Source organism: Lepidochelys olivacea (assembly GCF_965140295.1).
Source record: "Lepidochelys olivacea isolate rLepOli2 genome assembly, chromosome: 5".
NCBI classification, from domain to species: domain Eukaryota; kingdom Metazoa; phylum Chordata; order Testudines; family Cheloniidae; genus Lepidochelys; species Lepidochelys olivacea.
The window spans coordinates 111,077,397-111,092,802 of record NC_140415.1 but is presented as its reverse complement, the minus strand read 5'-3'; the positions used below and the strand labels follow the sequence as shown (position 1 = coordinate 111,092,802).

General features: G+C 36.7%; 1 protein-coding gene across 4 annotated transcripts in view; it reads left to right on the top strand.

The window, feature by feature from the left end:
• The window catches only part of BNC2 (basonuclin zinc finger protein 2), a 391,851-nt gene that overhangs the window by 108,172 nt on the left and 268,273 nt on the right, over window positions 1-15,406 (top strand). For 2 of the 4 annotated variants that reach the window (XM_084629725.1, XM_084629724.1), the window contains one exon: window positions 5,024-5,224. In XM_084629725.1, the coding sequence (XP_084485851.1) occupies window positions 5,024-5,224 (201 nt within the window). Of the gene's footprint in view, window positions 1-5,023; window positions 5,225-7,264; window positions 7,351-15,406 lie in introns of those variants that run through there. The other 2 variants (XM_084629728.1, XM_084629726.1) reach the window with 2 other exon arrangements.

The following is a 15,406-nucleotide window of genomic DNA, read 5'->3' as shown; positions in this document are numbered from 1 at the left end:
AGCAGAAGAATTTGTCTCATGTTGGGAAATGTATCCATTTTATTGGAGCAACATCAGATATTCAGTTATAAAATTTCTATAAAACAACTTAATCATATAAGCTGGGTCGTTTCAACACAAGGAAGGGCTGATTGTCATGCGATGTGAAGGACCATTTTTATTATTTTGGCAAGAACAGGGTCAGTCTTGTCCTGACAAGCCATTAGATGAATACCAGAGTGTATCACATGAAAAACTACTGATCTTTAACCCAGCTATCTACTTAACCAAGCTTTGAAAATGAATAGTGAATAAGAGAAGAGCAAAGGCCAGTTTACTGTCATTATAGATTACAGAATCTGTTAACAGCTTCAGCAAACTGAAGTCTGGGAATTACAGGTACTATACAGTAAGTCAATTGAATGTACCTAGACTCTAGCAAACTATGTATTCCAGTTATGAGATCACATTTTAGAAAGTATGTATCTTTGCCATTTAAACCAGCTATATTTACATCAAAATTATAGTCTCTCATGCTTTGATATCTTATCAAACCTTAGGACCAAAGTCACAATTGAGGAATTCTCATTTTAAATAAGTGATTAACAATTATTATAAAATAATTAGATCACCAGTATAAATGAATTAATTTGTGCCTGCTGCTGTCTTTTTCCCCCAGGAGTAATCTATGGGACACTGTTGCATGTATAGTTAATATAAACATTTATAGTGAACTCCTAGATGTTAGGAAAACAAATACTGTAAAGATCAGTAACATTTTTAAGATGATCAGTTTGGGGAATTAATACTTACAGGAAAACAGCATTCTTTCTTTCCCTCATAGTAGAATTGCATTGTCTCCCTGCAGTCTTGTTAGCTCATACTAACTGAAATGCAAATGCTTTCCGACTAATTGGACCTCATTGAATGTACATATACAGCACATAGTTATATCTATGCAGATTTTATTTATTTATTTTGCAAAATTCCTCTGTAATTATTTTCTTGGTATCTAAAGCATAGACTTGGAACTCTTTAAAGACTTTACATATTATTGAACATTAAAAGGTTAGTAAATGTTGCATGTTTAACAGCTTGCCTAATAATACAGTATAATTGGAGTGTATTTTTTTAAATTTCTAATGCTTTGAGTAAATTTTTATTAATCCTTTGACTGAACTAATTAATACTTAAATGTTCATAAGATTGGAAGTTGGAAAAAGTAAGAGATGTTAACATTATGCACTGTTTCTGTGCTGAGGATTACATATAGGCACTACCTAGTTATCCTGTTTTCTTTATGTAATATGTGGCAAGTGTATTTTTTTTTTTTTTTGCCAAAGTGGTAGCATTGGGTACCTTTTTAGGCGAAGGGAAGTAACAGACAATTTTATATTTAAAAATAAAATCCACAAAAACTACTTAATGTTATAAAAGGCTTGGGTAATATTCAGTGGTGGAAAAAATCAATCGCCTGTACTTCACATGTAGATTGCAAGCCTCCTTAAATGTTTGGGCTAGACAGGTAAATGACCAAAATAACCACTGGTTATTGTCTTTCACTCCTATTCAAGTTACAGTCCAGTGGCCACATCTCTTATTCAGCATTAGTCCATTCACAGAAACTGAAAAATGCAATGTGATTCCCAGTTCCTATTATCTTGCAATACAAAGTTGTATGGGTTAACAGTGACATCTGTGAATTTCATATGGGTAATTAGAAAGGTAGGGCGGAAGTGATTATTTCTTGAACTCTTCTTAAGGATTTTGTCTTCAATATTTTCAGAGCAAATATCTTGTTTGTGGCTGTAGAATGAGGTAGCCAAAGGAGGCTGTGGGGGAGAAAAAATAATGGTCCGCTCAGTGTTTGCCAAACTTGAGTACTAACAAGAATCACGTGTGCTCTTTGAGGTGATCCCGAGAATATTTCTAGCAGTAGAGGAATTATGACATCGGGGAGGGGGATGATAGATTTCAGAAGGGGAATGTTGAATTCTAAGCTTAGATTTTGACAATTGTTTTGTAACTCTCATGTCAGTTTCAAATACAAATAGTTGTAGACTTAGAAAAGATGTAGAAGAGACTTCGTCTATTACTCTAGGAAGTGTACTTCCATCTTAGTTTCCCTGCAGAGGTTCCTGTGATCCCCTTAGTGACTCGTTCTTTGTCTATCCCTTTTCAGATTCATCAGGTATTTGTTTTTTAGTTTTATATGTTGGCATTAATGCCATTAAAACAAGGTGCCTTTTAGAAAAGATAGACTTGAGGATGACTAGAGCTGTTTTCAGTGTAAATTTTGTTTTCTTCCTGTGTCACATTTATTATCCAAGCAAAAATAAGATTTTTTTTAAAAAAAAAAATGTTTTATGCTGTGAAGTAGCAGCGACATACATCACAAATAAGTAATGGTCCTTCTTTGATACCATGATCTGAAGCTGTTCTGAATTCACCTACAGTAGGTAGCATTTTGGCCAAGACAACTGCCTAGGAAGAGGAGTTTTGGATGTATTAGCTAGTCAGCCTAATAACCCTGTACAGACTATTGATTTTCTAGGAGAGAGTTTATGAACTAAATAAACTTGGAGTTGGTGTCTTAATAAACTGCTTCTCTCAGTCTGTCACATTTAGTTACAGAGCTATGCAGTTTAGGGGGGAAAAAGGCTAATTCTGTTACAGATTGTACACAGCAGGGTCTCCAAATTAGCCCTTTGTTTTGTAATGCCACCTTGCTTGGGCTCGCTTTGAGCACATTTCTCAGTTTTACCCTAATGAGTTGCAACACTGATAATGTGGCTGATGATCTTTCATTGATTTCACTATCACTTGCTTGTCTGGTAATTGATCCGTTGCTGAGCCTCTAGTTAATTATATCGGCTTTGACATGGCCCAGTCCACCGGGAATTTCAAGTCTTGCAGAATAACAGTTTTAATAAAAGAGTCTATTACTGCAGGTGCTTGCTGCTGCATGCCAGTTGATTTTGTCTGTCTGTGTGTGTGTGTGTGTGTGTGTGTGTGTGCATGCGCGCACATGCTTCTCTTCTCCCCCCCCCCCCTCCCCTTGGGTGGAGAGGACTGCAGGACAGGAAAAAAGGGGGGGGAGAGAGAGCACAAGAGATGCAGAGAGAAGAGAAGAGGAAGCTTGCTATTGACGGTGTCCTTAAGCCTCCCACAAATAACAGCCATTAGTGGGAAGGTCAGGAGCTGAGCAGGCAGCTTGACTGAGGCACTGAGTGCCACTTCAGAAATCAAGAGGCTAGCAAATTTTAGAGGGAGTTTAAGTGGGTAATAGCTAAGTGTAACGGTACAGCCACTGTTGGCACAATTGCCCCATAGGATCTCCCCACCCCCAACAAGAATATTTTTATTGACCACAGGTGGATGTATTATATTTTAAGACAACAGTTCTTTGGGTTCTTGTTTATTTTTTCTCAGATATTGAATTTGCTGCTTTCGAGACTTTTTTTTTTTTTTTATACTTAATGGTGGTGAACTGGAGAGAAGTTTAACAGAAAAGCTTTCAGGAGATGTAGGATCTAAAGGGAAAGGCACATTTGTGTCAACATAGTGTACATTTTCTCATCTTTTCTCATTGCACGCTAATGACACAGAGCTGCCACTGAAGCTCTCTTCTGTTTCTTTTGTTGTTTCAGAGAGTAAGGTTTATTGTTATTCGTGAGTGAAGGAAAAGGGGAGAGAGTGATACATTTGTCCTCTTAAATTTGTAGATTTTATTAGAAGATGAATGTTCCTTACATTTAAAGTTTAGAAAGGATAGCTTTTTTTACCCTCTCTGCTTTTATGAGATGGCATGAATTTTGTTTTACATTTTTGAAGTTTATGTAGTTCACGTAGTTGATTTTTCCCTCCCCCTTCACACACAGGGTAAAGAAGGTAATAGTTTAGCAAATAAGATTGGCTTTATTTTAAAGCCATTTTAATTAAAAATCTGCTAGGTATCAGGATTGTTTTTCTTTATGTATAAAAATGTTACCTAAGTGCAGGGGAAAGATCCTGAAAGAAAAATGTCATTCTCTTTGCATTACTTTTTGAGTAGGTGGGACTGGCTTTTTTTTCTGCTTCATCTCTTTCTCCATTATAGTTTGAAGGTATATTGTGTATGGTTAATCCAGGAATTAAAAAAAAAAAAAATCTCAGCTTTGCATTGGGGGGGTTAGGGGGGAATGAAGTAGACACTTCCTTTCTACATCCCCCCCCTTCTCCGAAGATGCTACTTGAGACAGTTAAGTGATTAACAAGGGAAACAGGGATGTGAGAGATGAAATGTGCATGTGATTTTTTTTTTTTTGGTTTAATTTCAAAAGGAGTTGGATTGTGTCTCTTTTCCCCTCTTTGGTAAGAGTTTTATTTGGGACGGGAAGGGACTATCCCACGGTAGTTGGCTGCCTGACACCTAATATTTAGAAAATAACCAGGCCAACTCTCACATTTTTCTTGTAAGTGAATATTGACTATATTTAAGAGTAATCGCTTTAAAAAAAAAAAAAAAGGTTACGGATTCTGTGTGGTAGGTAAGTGTCAGATATTACATGTTGTACTTGACAGCATTGTTGAAGAAAAACAGAACAAGACAGGGAAAGGGCCACAGCCTTTTTTCCTCCCAGTTCACTGTGATCACTCTGATCAGTGTGCTAGTTAGAGTGTGTGTGTGTGTCTGTGGACTGACTGAGAGGGGTTCGTGCAGGATGTCATTTGGTGCCTGATAGTGGAGCAGTGCAGTTGACTCTTTGCTCTGTTATCCAATGACATCCAGTGGCTGAGAGTTTGAAGCTGATGGTTGGGTCTCCTTAGTGCTGCATGCACACCTGACAGGCAGCTGTTAAACAGAGCAAAGGCAAGCTTGGGGAGTCGCAATCAATGCATAAATGATAGGGGTATCTGTGCAGAAGGTGCAAAAGAAGCTCTGACCCCTTCCCCTGAACCCCCCGTTTCCAAATGAAATGCACAGTGCAGCTAGCTTCTTAACTACACTACACTCTTGCTACTGGCTGCCAAGAGACTCAAAAAATCCACCTTCACTTTTCAGTCAGAAGAGGCAGAAGTGGATGTGAGAGACAGAGAGACACAGAGACACAGAGAGCGAAAGAGGGCAAGAGACTTGACTTTAAGAGACTCCTGCACTGACAACTCCATGCAGTTCGGAACAAGAACGGCAACGACCGAATCTGGTTTCATGGGGACATGGCAGAACGCTGACACTAACCTCTTATTCAGAATGTCCCAACAGGTATGTGTGTTTTTTTTTTTTTCATTTATATTAAAACATGGTATTTAGTGCTCTTCTTTTCTTTTTCTTTTCTTTCCACATTTTTTTTTAAATGTATCACTACATAGTTAGCCTCTGAACTGTCATAACTATGTCATTGGAATGTGCATGGTTACTTCATTGTTTCCCTAAGGTCTCCTTTTTAAAAAGATTTTAAAAATAAAGCTTGAAGTAAAAGCAAGGCATTTGTTTTAAAGTTTTCAAACAGAGCTTTGCTTATGGTAAGACTGGTTTCTTTCTTTGTTTGCCTTGGTTTTGTTTCATTCCTCCCACTCCCCCCCCATAAATAAAAGTATCTGCTGTCCCAGCAAAAGTCCTTTCCTTCTTCTAGAGTACGTAAGCCCCAAAATCAAACTGATACTAAATTTAGGGGGCCCCTTAGAGCAGCTTAATTGACTTCATGTGGCAGAAAACAGCTTTATTCAGACCTAAGGAGTGGAGAGCAGTTGTGCTGGAATTGCTGCCAGCACAGCGCTGAGGGTCGTTAGAGGAGACAGTTTCAGTTGTCGGGTCTCTCTCTCACTCTCTCACACACACACACACACACACACTGTTTCTGCGGAGCTGTGCCTTGGCGTCCTCCCCAGAGTTGCTCCTTCACCGGGGGCCGCGTTTAAGGCAGCTTGGTATGCTGGTTCTGACGGGAAAGCTAAAATGTTACTGCAAGGCCAGTAATAACTGATAATTAATCACAGGAGCCAGCGTCTCTGTACCATGCACTTGGTGATACGCGCCCTGCGTGCTGTAGCTCCTCTTGCACAATTACTTGGCTCTTCTGGGTGAAAAAAGGAAAAAAAGAGAAACTTTCATCTTGGATTCCGCTCAAGCAGGGGAGGGAAGTTCAAACTGAAGCTTTTTAACAGGGTGCCTCCCTTTCCAGAGATGATTTGACTTTTTAAAAAGTAGTTTCCAGTTATGGTCCTACACTGAGCAATAGTAACTAAAGTACTTCCTTGTCCAAAAGAGGAGTTATTAAATGATGTGTGCTTTTTAGTTAGACATTTATAATGCAGGAAATGAGATGAATGAACTCCTATTTACCTAAAAAGCATTGTATTGTACAAAAAGGGAGAAGGTAGTGTCATCAGTTTTTTTATTATAGCTTATAGTAAGAAAATAATCATGAATATTAGTTATAAAAGAACATTTTTGATAAACACAAAACCTGACAGTGAAAATAGTAATCTATAGCAGTTGTCTAGGGGAGAGTTTTTTAGCAACGTAGCTTACGCAGGATGAATGTATCTGAGTAAGGTATATTTTGATATATCCTGTAGAGGGACCCTGATTACTGCTGATACAGTAAGCTGGTATAGAAATGTAATCAACATAAGATGAATAAGCAACTCTTTGTGTCTGATGTCCCATTCTTGAAAGTAAAAAGTTCATCTCCTAGTGGAGATGCACATTTCATATGTACTGTGTGCTACGAAGTATATGACTGCTGCTGCACAGGTTATATGAGGTATATGCATATATACTTGATGTATCACACATTGGTTTTTATTGATATTCAGCAATAGAATGTAAAGCAGTTATATAACTTGTGTTGCATTTTTTGTTCAGTAGTGAGGTTAGACATTTGGGGTTGTAGGATAGGTTCTTTCCCCTTCAGCTACAAAAGAGTTAACATAACCAGATCCAGATAACGATCAATTGATAAATAGCTATTGCACCACATAGATAGTGTTAGATTGCATGTTTCATATTAGACCTAATCCAAACAGATTTAGATCTATGTAGTCTCAGGAGTGCTAGAAAATATTCAACACTAACAACAGAAGAAAACAAAAGTAAATGAAGGACATCACAGGGTAGAAGATGCAAAGAATTTGAGACAACTAGTTGATAGACAAGGAAAAACTGGCACATAAACGAGGCTGTTACATTTTTGAAAAAGTATTAATTATGCTAATGCTTGAGAATGTTAAATGCCTTCTGTGCATTGCTGGACATATGTATGGTCCTGTTTATATTCTTCATGGAGTGGAGGGGGGAAGATATGTAGCATATGACTAAATGCATGGCAGATGCTGCATCAATGTGAATCCTTCCACTGGAATACACACAGTAGCATTGTAAAGCTGGTAATGTTGAACAGATTTATTTTAAAAAGTCTATACTTCACTTGTGTGTTCAAGCATTGTGTTCGTAATTTTTTTATAAGATGTTTTTGTTTGTTATCATGAACTAAAATACATTCAGTTCGCACACATTTTTCACCAAGCTTTTCAGAGGAGGTGAGTTATTAGTAATGCATTAATCCCCCTCTTAAAGGATAACATTTTATCATCTTTCTGATTCGTTAAATTTGTTAGATCAGCTTGTGCAGACTGTGAGCACAAACTGTCAAGTGCAGCTGCAAACGTGTGACAGTGTCGATGTTCTTTTCTCTCTTAACATTAAATCTTGAGTATCACATTTATCTGTTTTTCATCCATTATAAGATGACTTAATTTTTAGCATCCATCTTCTGAAAATAGAGGTGTTTCACCTTTCATGCCTAGACTTTGAGATAAATTTTTGTTCACAGTACAAATTATATTTCGTTATCAGATGCACTTCACTCGCAAGAGAAAGTTTACCGTAGGTTTGAATGAAATATTTAGTGAAAGTTTTGCAGATATACATAGTAACAGCAGAGGTGGTATTATATGTTCTGAATAAAATACTGTGCTTTCTGCACATTTTTTAACCTCTTCTTCTCTCCCCCGCCCTCCCAAACTCCCACCTTTATAAATCAGTCTCTAGCAGGTTCTGGTACAAAGACTAGAGCAGGACAACAAAAGCAATTTTTAGAAAGACACCTGCAATATTCCTGGGAAAGCTACATATTTGCATGCTACAGAACTTTTTTCTCAACAGCTATAGCAAAACCTTGTAGTAGGACACTACGCGGAAGTGTACTGTGAAAATGTCTGTGTGTTTAGATTTGATCATCCAGATTTAGGTATCAGTACGTATAGAAGTTCTTGTGTTTGCATTCCTTCTTTGATGAACACGTTTGATTCTGTTTGTGTGACAATCTGCTCTGGTGCAGGAAAATCAGACATCACGTTCCAGAGCAAATTTAGATTTTGTTGGGGTGGGAGAGATTGGGAAACACAACTTCTAAATTATCTACTAGAAGTTTAAAACATGGCCATTTGACTGACTCGTTCTGTCTATGCATCTTTTTTTCAATATAAAAGTATGGTTCTTTTAAAAGGATTATCCTGTTCTGTGTACAGAAGAATAGCTGATAACCTCAAAGGGCATAAATCTTAACTTTTTGAAAGTTCTTCTTTGGGTCACTTTGATCAGTGACAGGTCGAGAATGGCCAGAAACCCTTGGTTTCCCTTCCCTGCTCATCTGGTTGAGTCCAGGGCACATACTGCCCATTTTAGTCTGGCAAGAGCTTGTTAACAACAGAAAAGGAGGCCTGGTTTTGATTGATGAAAAAAAAAAAAAGCAGGATTTTCTGCTTTCATAAATGTTTTGTGCATTTGTCAGAATAAGAAATGTCATTTTTCTTCATCCAGTTACCTTAGGGGCTGTAATGTTCTAAAATACTTTTAAGTCATTTCTGAAATGAGACCATGAGAGCAATGGCTGTAACCCACAGTGACACAAAATGCCAGACATTTACCTTTGTGTTAAAAAGGAAGAATGTTTAACCTGTTTCACATAAAAAGAAGAAACCTTTTCCTGAAGTTTTTTTCCCCACAAGAGTGAAAAGGAGTATATTATTGTTATAAATGGGTCTGTGCATCGTTATATAGTAATTTAGGATTCATTCAATGATGTAACAAAATTAACAGCATAATTTCATTGTGTAACTGTATCTTATTAAGGAGCAACTGTCTGACATTCTCTTACAGTTGCTTTGTTTAACTTCATGCAAATATTATTAGTAGTGACATTTTTCTATTGTACATTAGATTCTCTCATTAGCATGATGTGTTAGTTATCACCAGAGAAATCACTTCTAGATAGGTGAGGAGCAGAGCAAGAAAACTAAACATTAAATCAATGACTTTTATTAATATAGAAGCATCTATTAAACCAAGATATGATATAGTAGAGTCCATTTTTTCCTCACATAAAATCTTGCTTATTCCAATGAAAGTGCTAAATAATACTTATTATTGAAATACAAATTCATATTATAGTGAAATTGTCTCCAATATGCAGTGACTATTGTGAGTTGTTCTAGTGCTCTCAATCTGACAGTTTCTCAAATTAATGTAGACATAGACACACAAACTGTTTTATTGAATTGATATTTAAAAAGAGAAATGTGGCTATGACTGACTACATATGTATTGAAGGTAATCTGCTGTTTGAATACTTCTGATTTGCTGGTTAAAAGGGATGTATGCAATGTTATCACATATAAAATGCTTGACTATTTTACTGTAACCCTCACGGGATATTTTTTAATCTACGTATATATGCAGAGATTATTAACTTGATATTAACACACTATAAATTGCATACATAGATTTACTATTAACACTTTTTGAGGAGATCAACGCTTGCTAGCACAATTGGCTGTTAAATATACTACGCTGGCTATAAGTGACACAAACTATTGCTCACAATAGTTATTTGGTGTATTTTTTTAAAAATCATTTTAAAGACAAGTTTACCACAATAGTTTCTTCTGTGTATGGATAAGTATCTCTGTGCTGATATGAATTGCATATAGTTTTAGTCTGTTGCATTAAAAGGTCTCTCAAGTTACATTACCTTTTTCAGATATATGTTTTAATTTTGTAATTTTTTAACAATTATAGTTCAATTATAGTTCATCATTCTAGCATTTCATATTATATTCACAAATAAATGATGATGACGTCCCCGCGAGTTTTTTTTTTCTCAAGAATAGGAACACTAGAAGATACGGTGTGTGATATAAGCTGAACTTGTGTGTACCATACACCGTCATATGCATGCATGTAGGTAGGTAAACAGATACATGAGTGGTATACAGTTTAAAACTACAACAGTAGTGAGCTCTTTCTTTTCTTGTTTTTATTATTTGCAGGCTAACTTACCTGTAGTTGAATAACTGTGGTATATTTTTCTAGATATATTTTTTGCAAATGTGTGTGTTTTAGATGTTTTATTTGATTATATTGATTATCTTGAAATACCATTCATCATATATTTGTTTAACCTTGTAGAATTTTTGTATACGCACAACTATACAAAACCTACATAATACATATTTAGAAGCCTATATTCTGTATGTATTGTGCATTACATATTTGTATATAATGTTTTCAAATTTATACTGTGTGTATTTTAGCAGTTATTTATTCATGCATAGATTTATGGAGTTTTGATTAATATAGTGACAGGACAAATTTGGGATATTACAGCAGCAGAGTCTCCTACTCCTGTGTCAGTGTTAAGAGCCAAGGAAAATTCTTCCCTAACTAATTAGATGCTGAGTAAAGCATCTCCAAGAAGTTGGGGCAAAAGTGAATGGGTCACAGCTGAGACAAGATTGCAAGGACTGTAGTGATAGTGAAAGCATTCACGTTTGCCAGGTCATTGTGACACAGTATGCTGATTGCAGAGGAACACTCTGTACACTGATAGAGAACTGCCGTCATAAACTACAATCAGAAACAAAAGCTTTAGAGAGTTTTACTCTTACTAGAAATACTCAGCGTGTATGCTATGTGTCACTTTCTTTTTGCAGTTGTTTTCTCACACACTAGTGCTTGTTGCTTTTGTAGAATGATTTTTCTTGTAGTCTAATGGCTCTTCATAGTTTAGAAAAAAATCCAAACTTGGGGCTCCAACTATAGCCAAGAGGTGGTAAATCACATGGCCTCAAGAAAAAAGAAGGATGAAACAGACAGGTGGAGAGAGGGAGAATTCCACTGTTGTTTTCCCTTGATCTTTCCCCTTAGAAAGAGAATCACTATAGCCATGTTATGCTACAATTCAGAAAGCTGTCATTCCAAAATATATGTTGAAAGCTTTTTTATTTTTTTAAAACCCTAGTACATTAATGGTTGGTTTTTTAAAAGAAGCTTTATTAAATAAGGAGCTTTATACTGCTTTTGTTTACAGTTTTTCTAAGCAGCAGGGTGGGATCCTCAGCTGCACGGCATTCTTCCCAAATAACATCTAAAATAATAGTCATGCCTCAGTCTGTGGGCAGGCATCTGCTGCATTATTTCTGTTCAATGTAGGTTCATATACTGCGCTCACCACTGCGATATCTGATTGCCTCTTTTCCACTGTTGACATATTTGAAGACTGTTTTCTATATGATTTCACTTTTTTGACAGTAAAGGAAATGGTGCAAGTGGTAGCAGATGTCACATAACATTCTGCCACAGAGAGGCAGTCTCCATCAGTGGGTGGGGCATCTAGGAACTGCTTGATTCATGTTGTTGCTTTGTTGCCAGCAACATACTGTTGATGCCATTCTCATTCTGTTGAAAAGCTGCGGCCTCCCCATCCTCTACTGCGGCTGTCTCTCCATATACTCGTGGAAAGGGAGAAAAGGATGTCACCTGCAACTTCTAGGGCCCTGGAGTTGTGAAGGGAAAATGCTATGATTGTTGACAAGATTCTGTGTTCATAAAAGAATGCAGAGGATAGTAAGGTTTTCTTGTCAAATGAATAATGCTAGTTTAGGGAAAGCAAGATGGGAAGTGAGGAAATGCACATAGTGCCTATCATTAAAAGTGAAATTTACCATCATCACCCAAAGGTAAATCGCGTGTGGCATTTGAGATGTTTCTTATTTAAATATGGTGAATGCCACAAGTACCTCAGTAAAGGCAAATGCTGTGATGTGTCTATCTACCCCTTGATGATGTGCCCCTTATAGTAGAATTTGAGTGGTGTGGTAAATGTCTTGGGATTTTAATGATGACCACTGTGTCTGATATTGGGGGGAAAAAAGCTATGATCCTCCTCCTCCTCCCCACAATAATTTTGATCAGCTCAGTTTAACCTAAGACAATCTGCCGAGAAAGTTATTTATTAATTTAAATTCTGTTTTAACAACAGACCGACAACTTTCTCTCAAAGTCTCAGAGAACAGCGAATTAATCGATTCTGAATATGTATATTTCCTCTCTTAACTTCCTAGCATATTTCCTAAAGAGCACACCGCCTCTGGAATGGAACACTTCCGACTTCATATAATTAAATGAGAATGACGTATGGATGATCAATCCAATCTCTGAACACTAATAAGAGTAAAACACTGTCTAAAAGGCCACCCCCATTCAAACCTGTACTTACCATTGATGTCTGCTTAAGTCCCTGTCATGCATCCAGGGCAGGGTATAGTTTAATAATAGAATCACCAGTGCCAGCAGTTTAGTCCTCTGAGTGGGAGTTGTGACTTGGGGTCCAATCCTGTAGACCTTCTGTGTGTTGAACTTGCCTGAAGTTAATCTGTGGATGACTCACAAATTAGGGCCCTTCACATGTAGAAAAAGAAAAACATCTCTTTGTTTCTAGCGTTTGTGTCTTTTAATCTTGTCTGGTGTTCAAATATAGATACCAAACAAACAAAAACCTTAGAAAGGTAGATATCAGTGCTTTCTCAATGAAATCTGAAACCAGGTGAGTATCTCCTAGTTCTCTGTTTTGTTACAATCTTAAGATTTTTCTAGGTTCACAGTTAAAGAACCTAGTCAGGTCTGAGTTTTTGAGGGAACCTGGGCCTATCTATGATTTTTTATATAAGGGAGATCAGTATTACATGATATACACCAGAAACCAGGCAAAACTTGGTTGGGTCCACTCAGTTTCCTTTTGAAATTTTGATTTTGAACCAGAAACCCTCAAAATGAAACTTGGGAATGAGCAATATCATGAAAGGTGATAACATAAAATTGGAGGGGGAAAGCTAGCAGGAACTCCTGCCGACTGAAATCGCCACGTTTTGCATAGTTCTAATAGTGACCCCCACCCAAAAAGCTGGTATCTCTATTAAGTCTTCCAGATGATATCCAGTTTTGACTTTTTAAAAGTTCTGAGTTCTTTGTTGCTTCTGCATTAAAAATGCATAGATATGAACGTCACATTTTTTACACAAGGATTGATTTCCCTTTAGCATATCCAATACCCCATGCATTCACAATGCGTAAGGCCTTATGGACTCGTCTGCTGTTTTATTGCTGCTTTCTCAGGGACAGCTTTTGAGATCTTGTTGCCTCTGTGTAAGGAAGATGGTAAAATGTCCCTTTATGAGAGACAACTAATTTATTTCTATCTCACCATCCTTTTCCTCTCTTTTCCTATTTATCTGTTACTCTCTGATGTAAAATTAATACAAATCTGCTGTTTAGAAGTAATAGGAATAATACATCAACCTTGGTGCTAAATTACTTTGGGGAAAGAGGTGAGGGAGGGGAAATGTCATTTCTAGAGGTATTTAGGTGATGACATGCAAAGAGTCCAGTGTTTTGCTATGTAAGTGTGCCTGTGAGTGAAGGCATGATAAAAATGTGTGATCAGATGCCATGGCTTATCATAGGAGGGTGCTGAAAGGCAGCTCAATTTGATCTCTACTTTGCAAAAGGAAGAATCTAGCTTTAGCAAGGTGTTGCTATTATTACTATTTAAAATAATAAAAAAAATAACCCCAACCTATCAAAAACATGAGCATTCATTTTCATTTGTGAAAACATTAAAAACAAGGAAGAAGATAAAATGTAATGAAAAGGTTGATTAAAAAGAGATTTGTTTGTCATAACCTTGTAGGCAGCAAATAACAAACTTGGGCATCAGTGAGTTTGTTCAAAAATAATTTAAAATGTAAACCTGACATCATGTGTGCAGACTGGATTCTTAATTGATAGTACATGTACTGAGTGACAGTTGTTTTGAGTTGTAATAAATCTCTCTAAAAGATCAGTTTATAAGACAGACACCTTTAAAATAGTTGGGAAAGTGGAAGGCATGTGGAAAAGGTATCCTCAGAAATGGTACCTGCTATATTTTGAATAGGAGGTGTGGGTCTTTCAACGTAATTGAGATAGGCTTAAGTGGCTGTTTGTTCTCCAGAGAATTTATTCAAGACATTTGATAAGAACATCTGAAGTAGATGTTGGTGTGTGTTGGGGATGGGGTGGGGAGGGGGAGAGAGGGATCACAAATTAATGAAGACTATACTTGGAAAGAAATAATTACTTCCAGCTGGCTTTATATAATAAAACTACTATTAAAATGAGAGGCTCCATTAGCAAGACTTTAATTATATATTTTCTTGGATTTCCAAATAAATATCATAGACTTTTAAAAGCATAATACTTAAAATTAGTTGAAGTGGCTGTTGTTGCCCTAATAAGGCATAAATAAAAAGATGAACCCACCATTCTACCCTGCATTAAATGCCCTACAGCAGTTGACATTGCTGGAATGCCTCCTGCAGCTGGTGGCATATGACTGTCATTTGCAGGCAGGATATACAGAGAGTTTACACAATGGGGGCATTCATGAAAGTGTTCCTCAGCTGAGACTCCTGCAAGCTCTCATTTTATTGACCCTGTCAGAATTTAACTGGTAGGCTGTCAAATTATGTGTTGCTTTATCTAATATTAGTTTTTCTTTTAAATTAGAAATCATGTTGGGGAGGGGCTTGGGGGAATCAGGTAAGGAAAAGAAATAGCTTAACTCTCAGGTTTATTGTTTTATGAACCAAAAAAAGAACACTAGCTGTATCAGAACTTGTTCATTCGTGCTGCTTTAGATTATGAGGATTCTAATATTCTGTTCTTTTTGCAGGAATAAATTGTGCTTTATTTAGTTTTCTGTAAAACTCCAAATCTTAAAGCCCCTTTGCTTAATCACTATATGTCTTGAACGTAAGGCTAACCTTGGTGTCTAAGCAGATTATAGTTGATTCTAAATATCTGATTTATAAAACACTTTACTCTTTGACTACATGTCTATCAGGGTACAATGTTCTCTGAACAGAACAGAAGAAAAGATAGTTAATCATAGAACTTTGATGTGCCCTTGTGCAAAACTCCATAAAGAAGTACCTTGACTCTTAGGGGCTTTATAATGTGCCACAAACTACACCTTAATCTGAGAAGAGTAGATAACTAAAAACATTCTTTATAGCACATTGGCTGCATTTTGTATTTAGTTGTATTGTAGCAAAACCTCCCCCC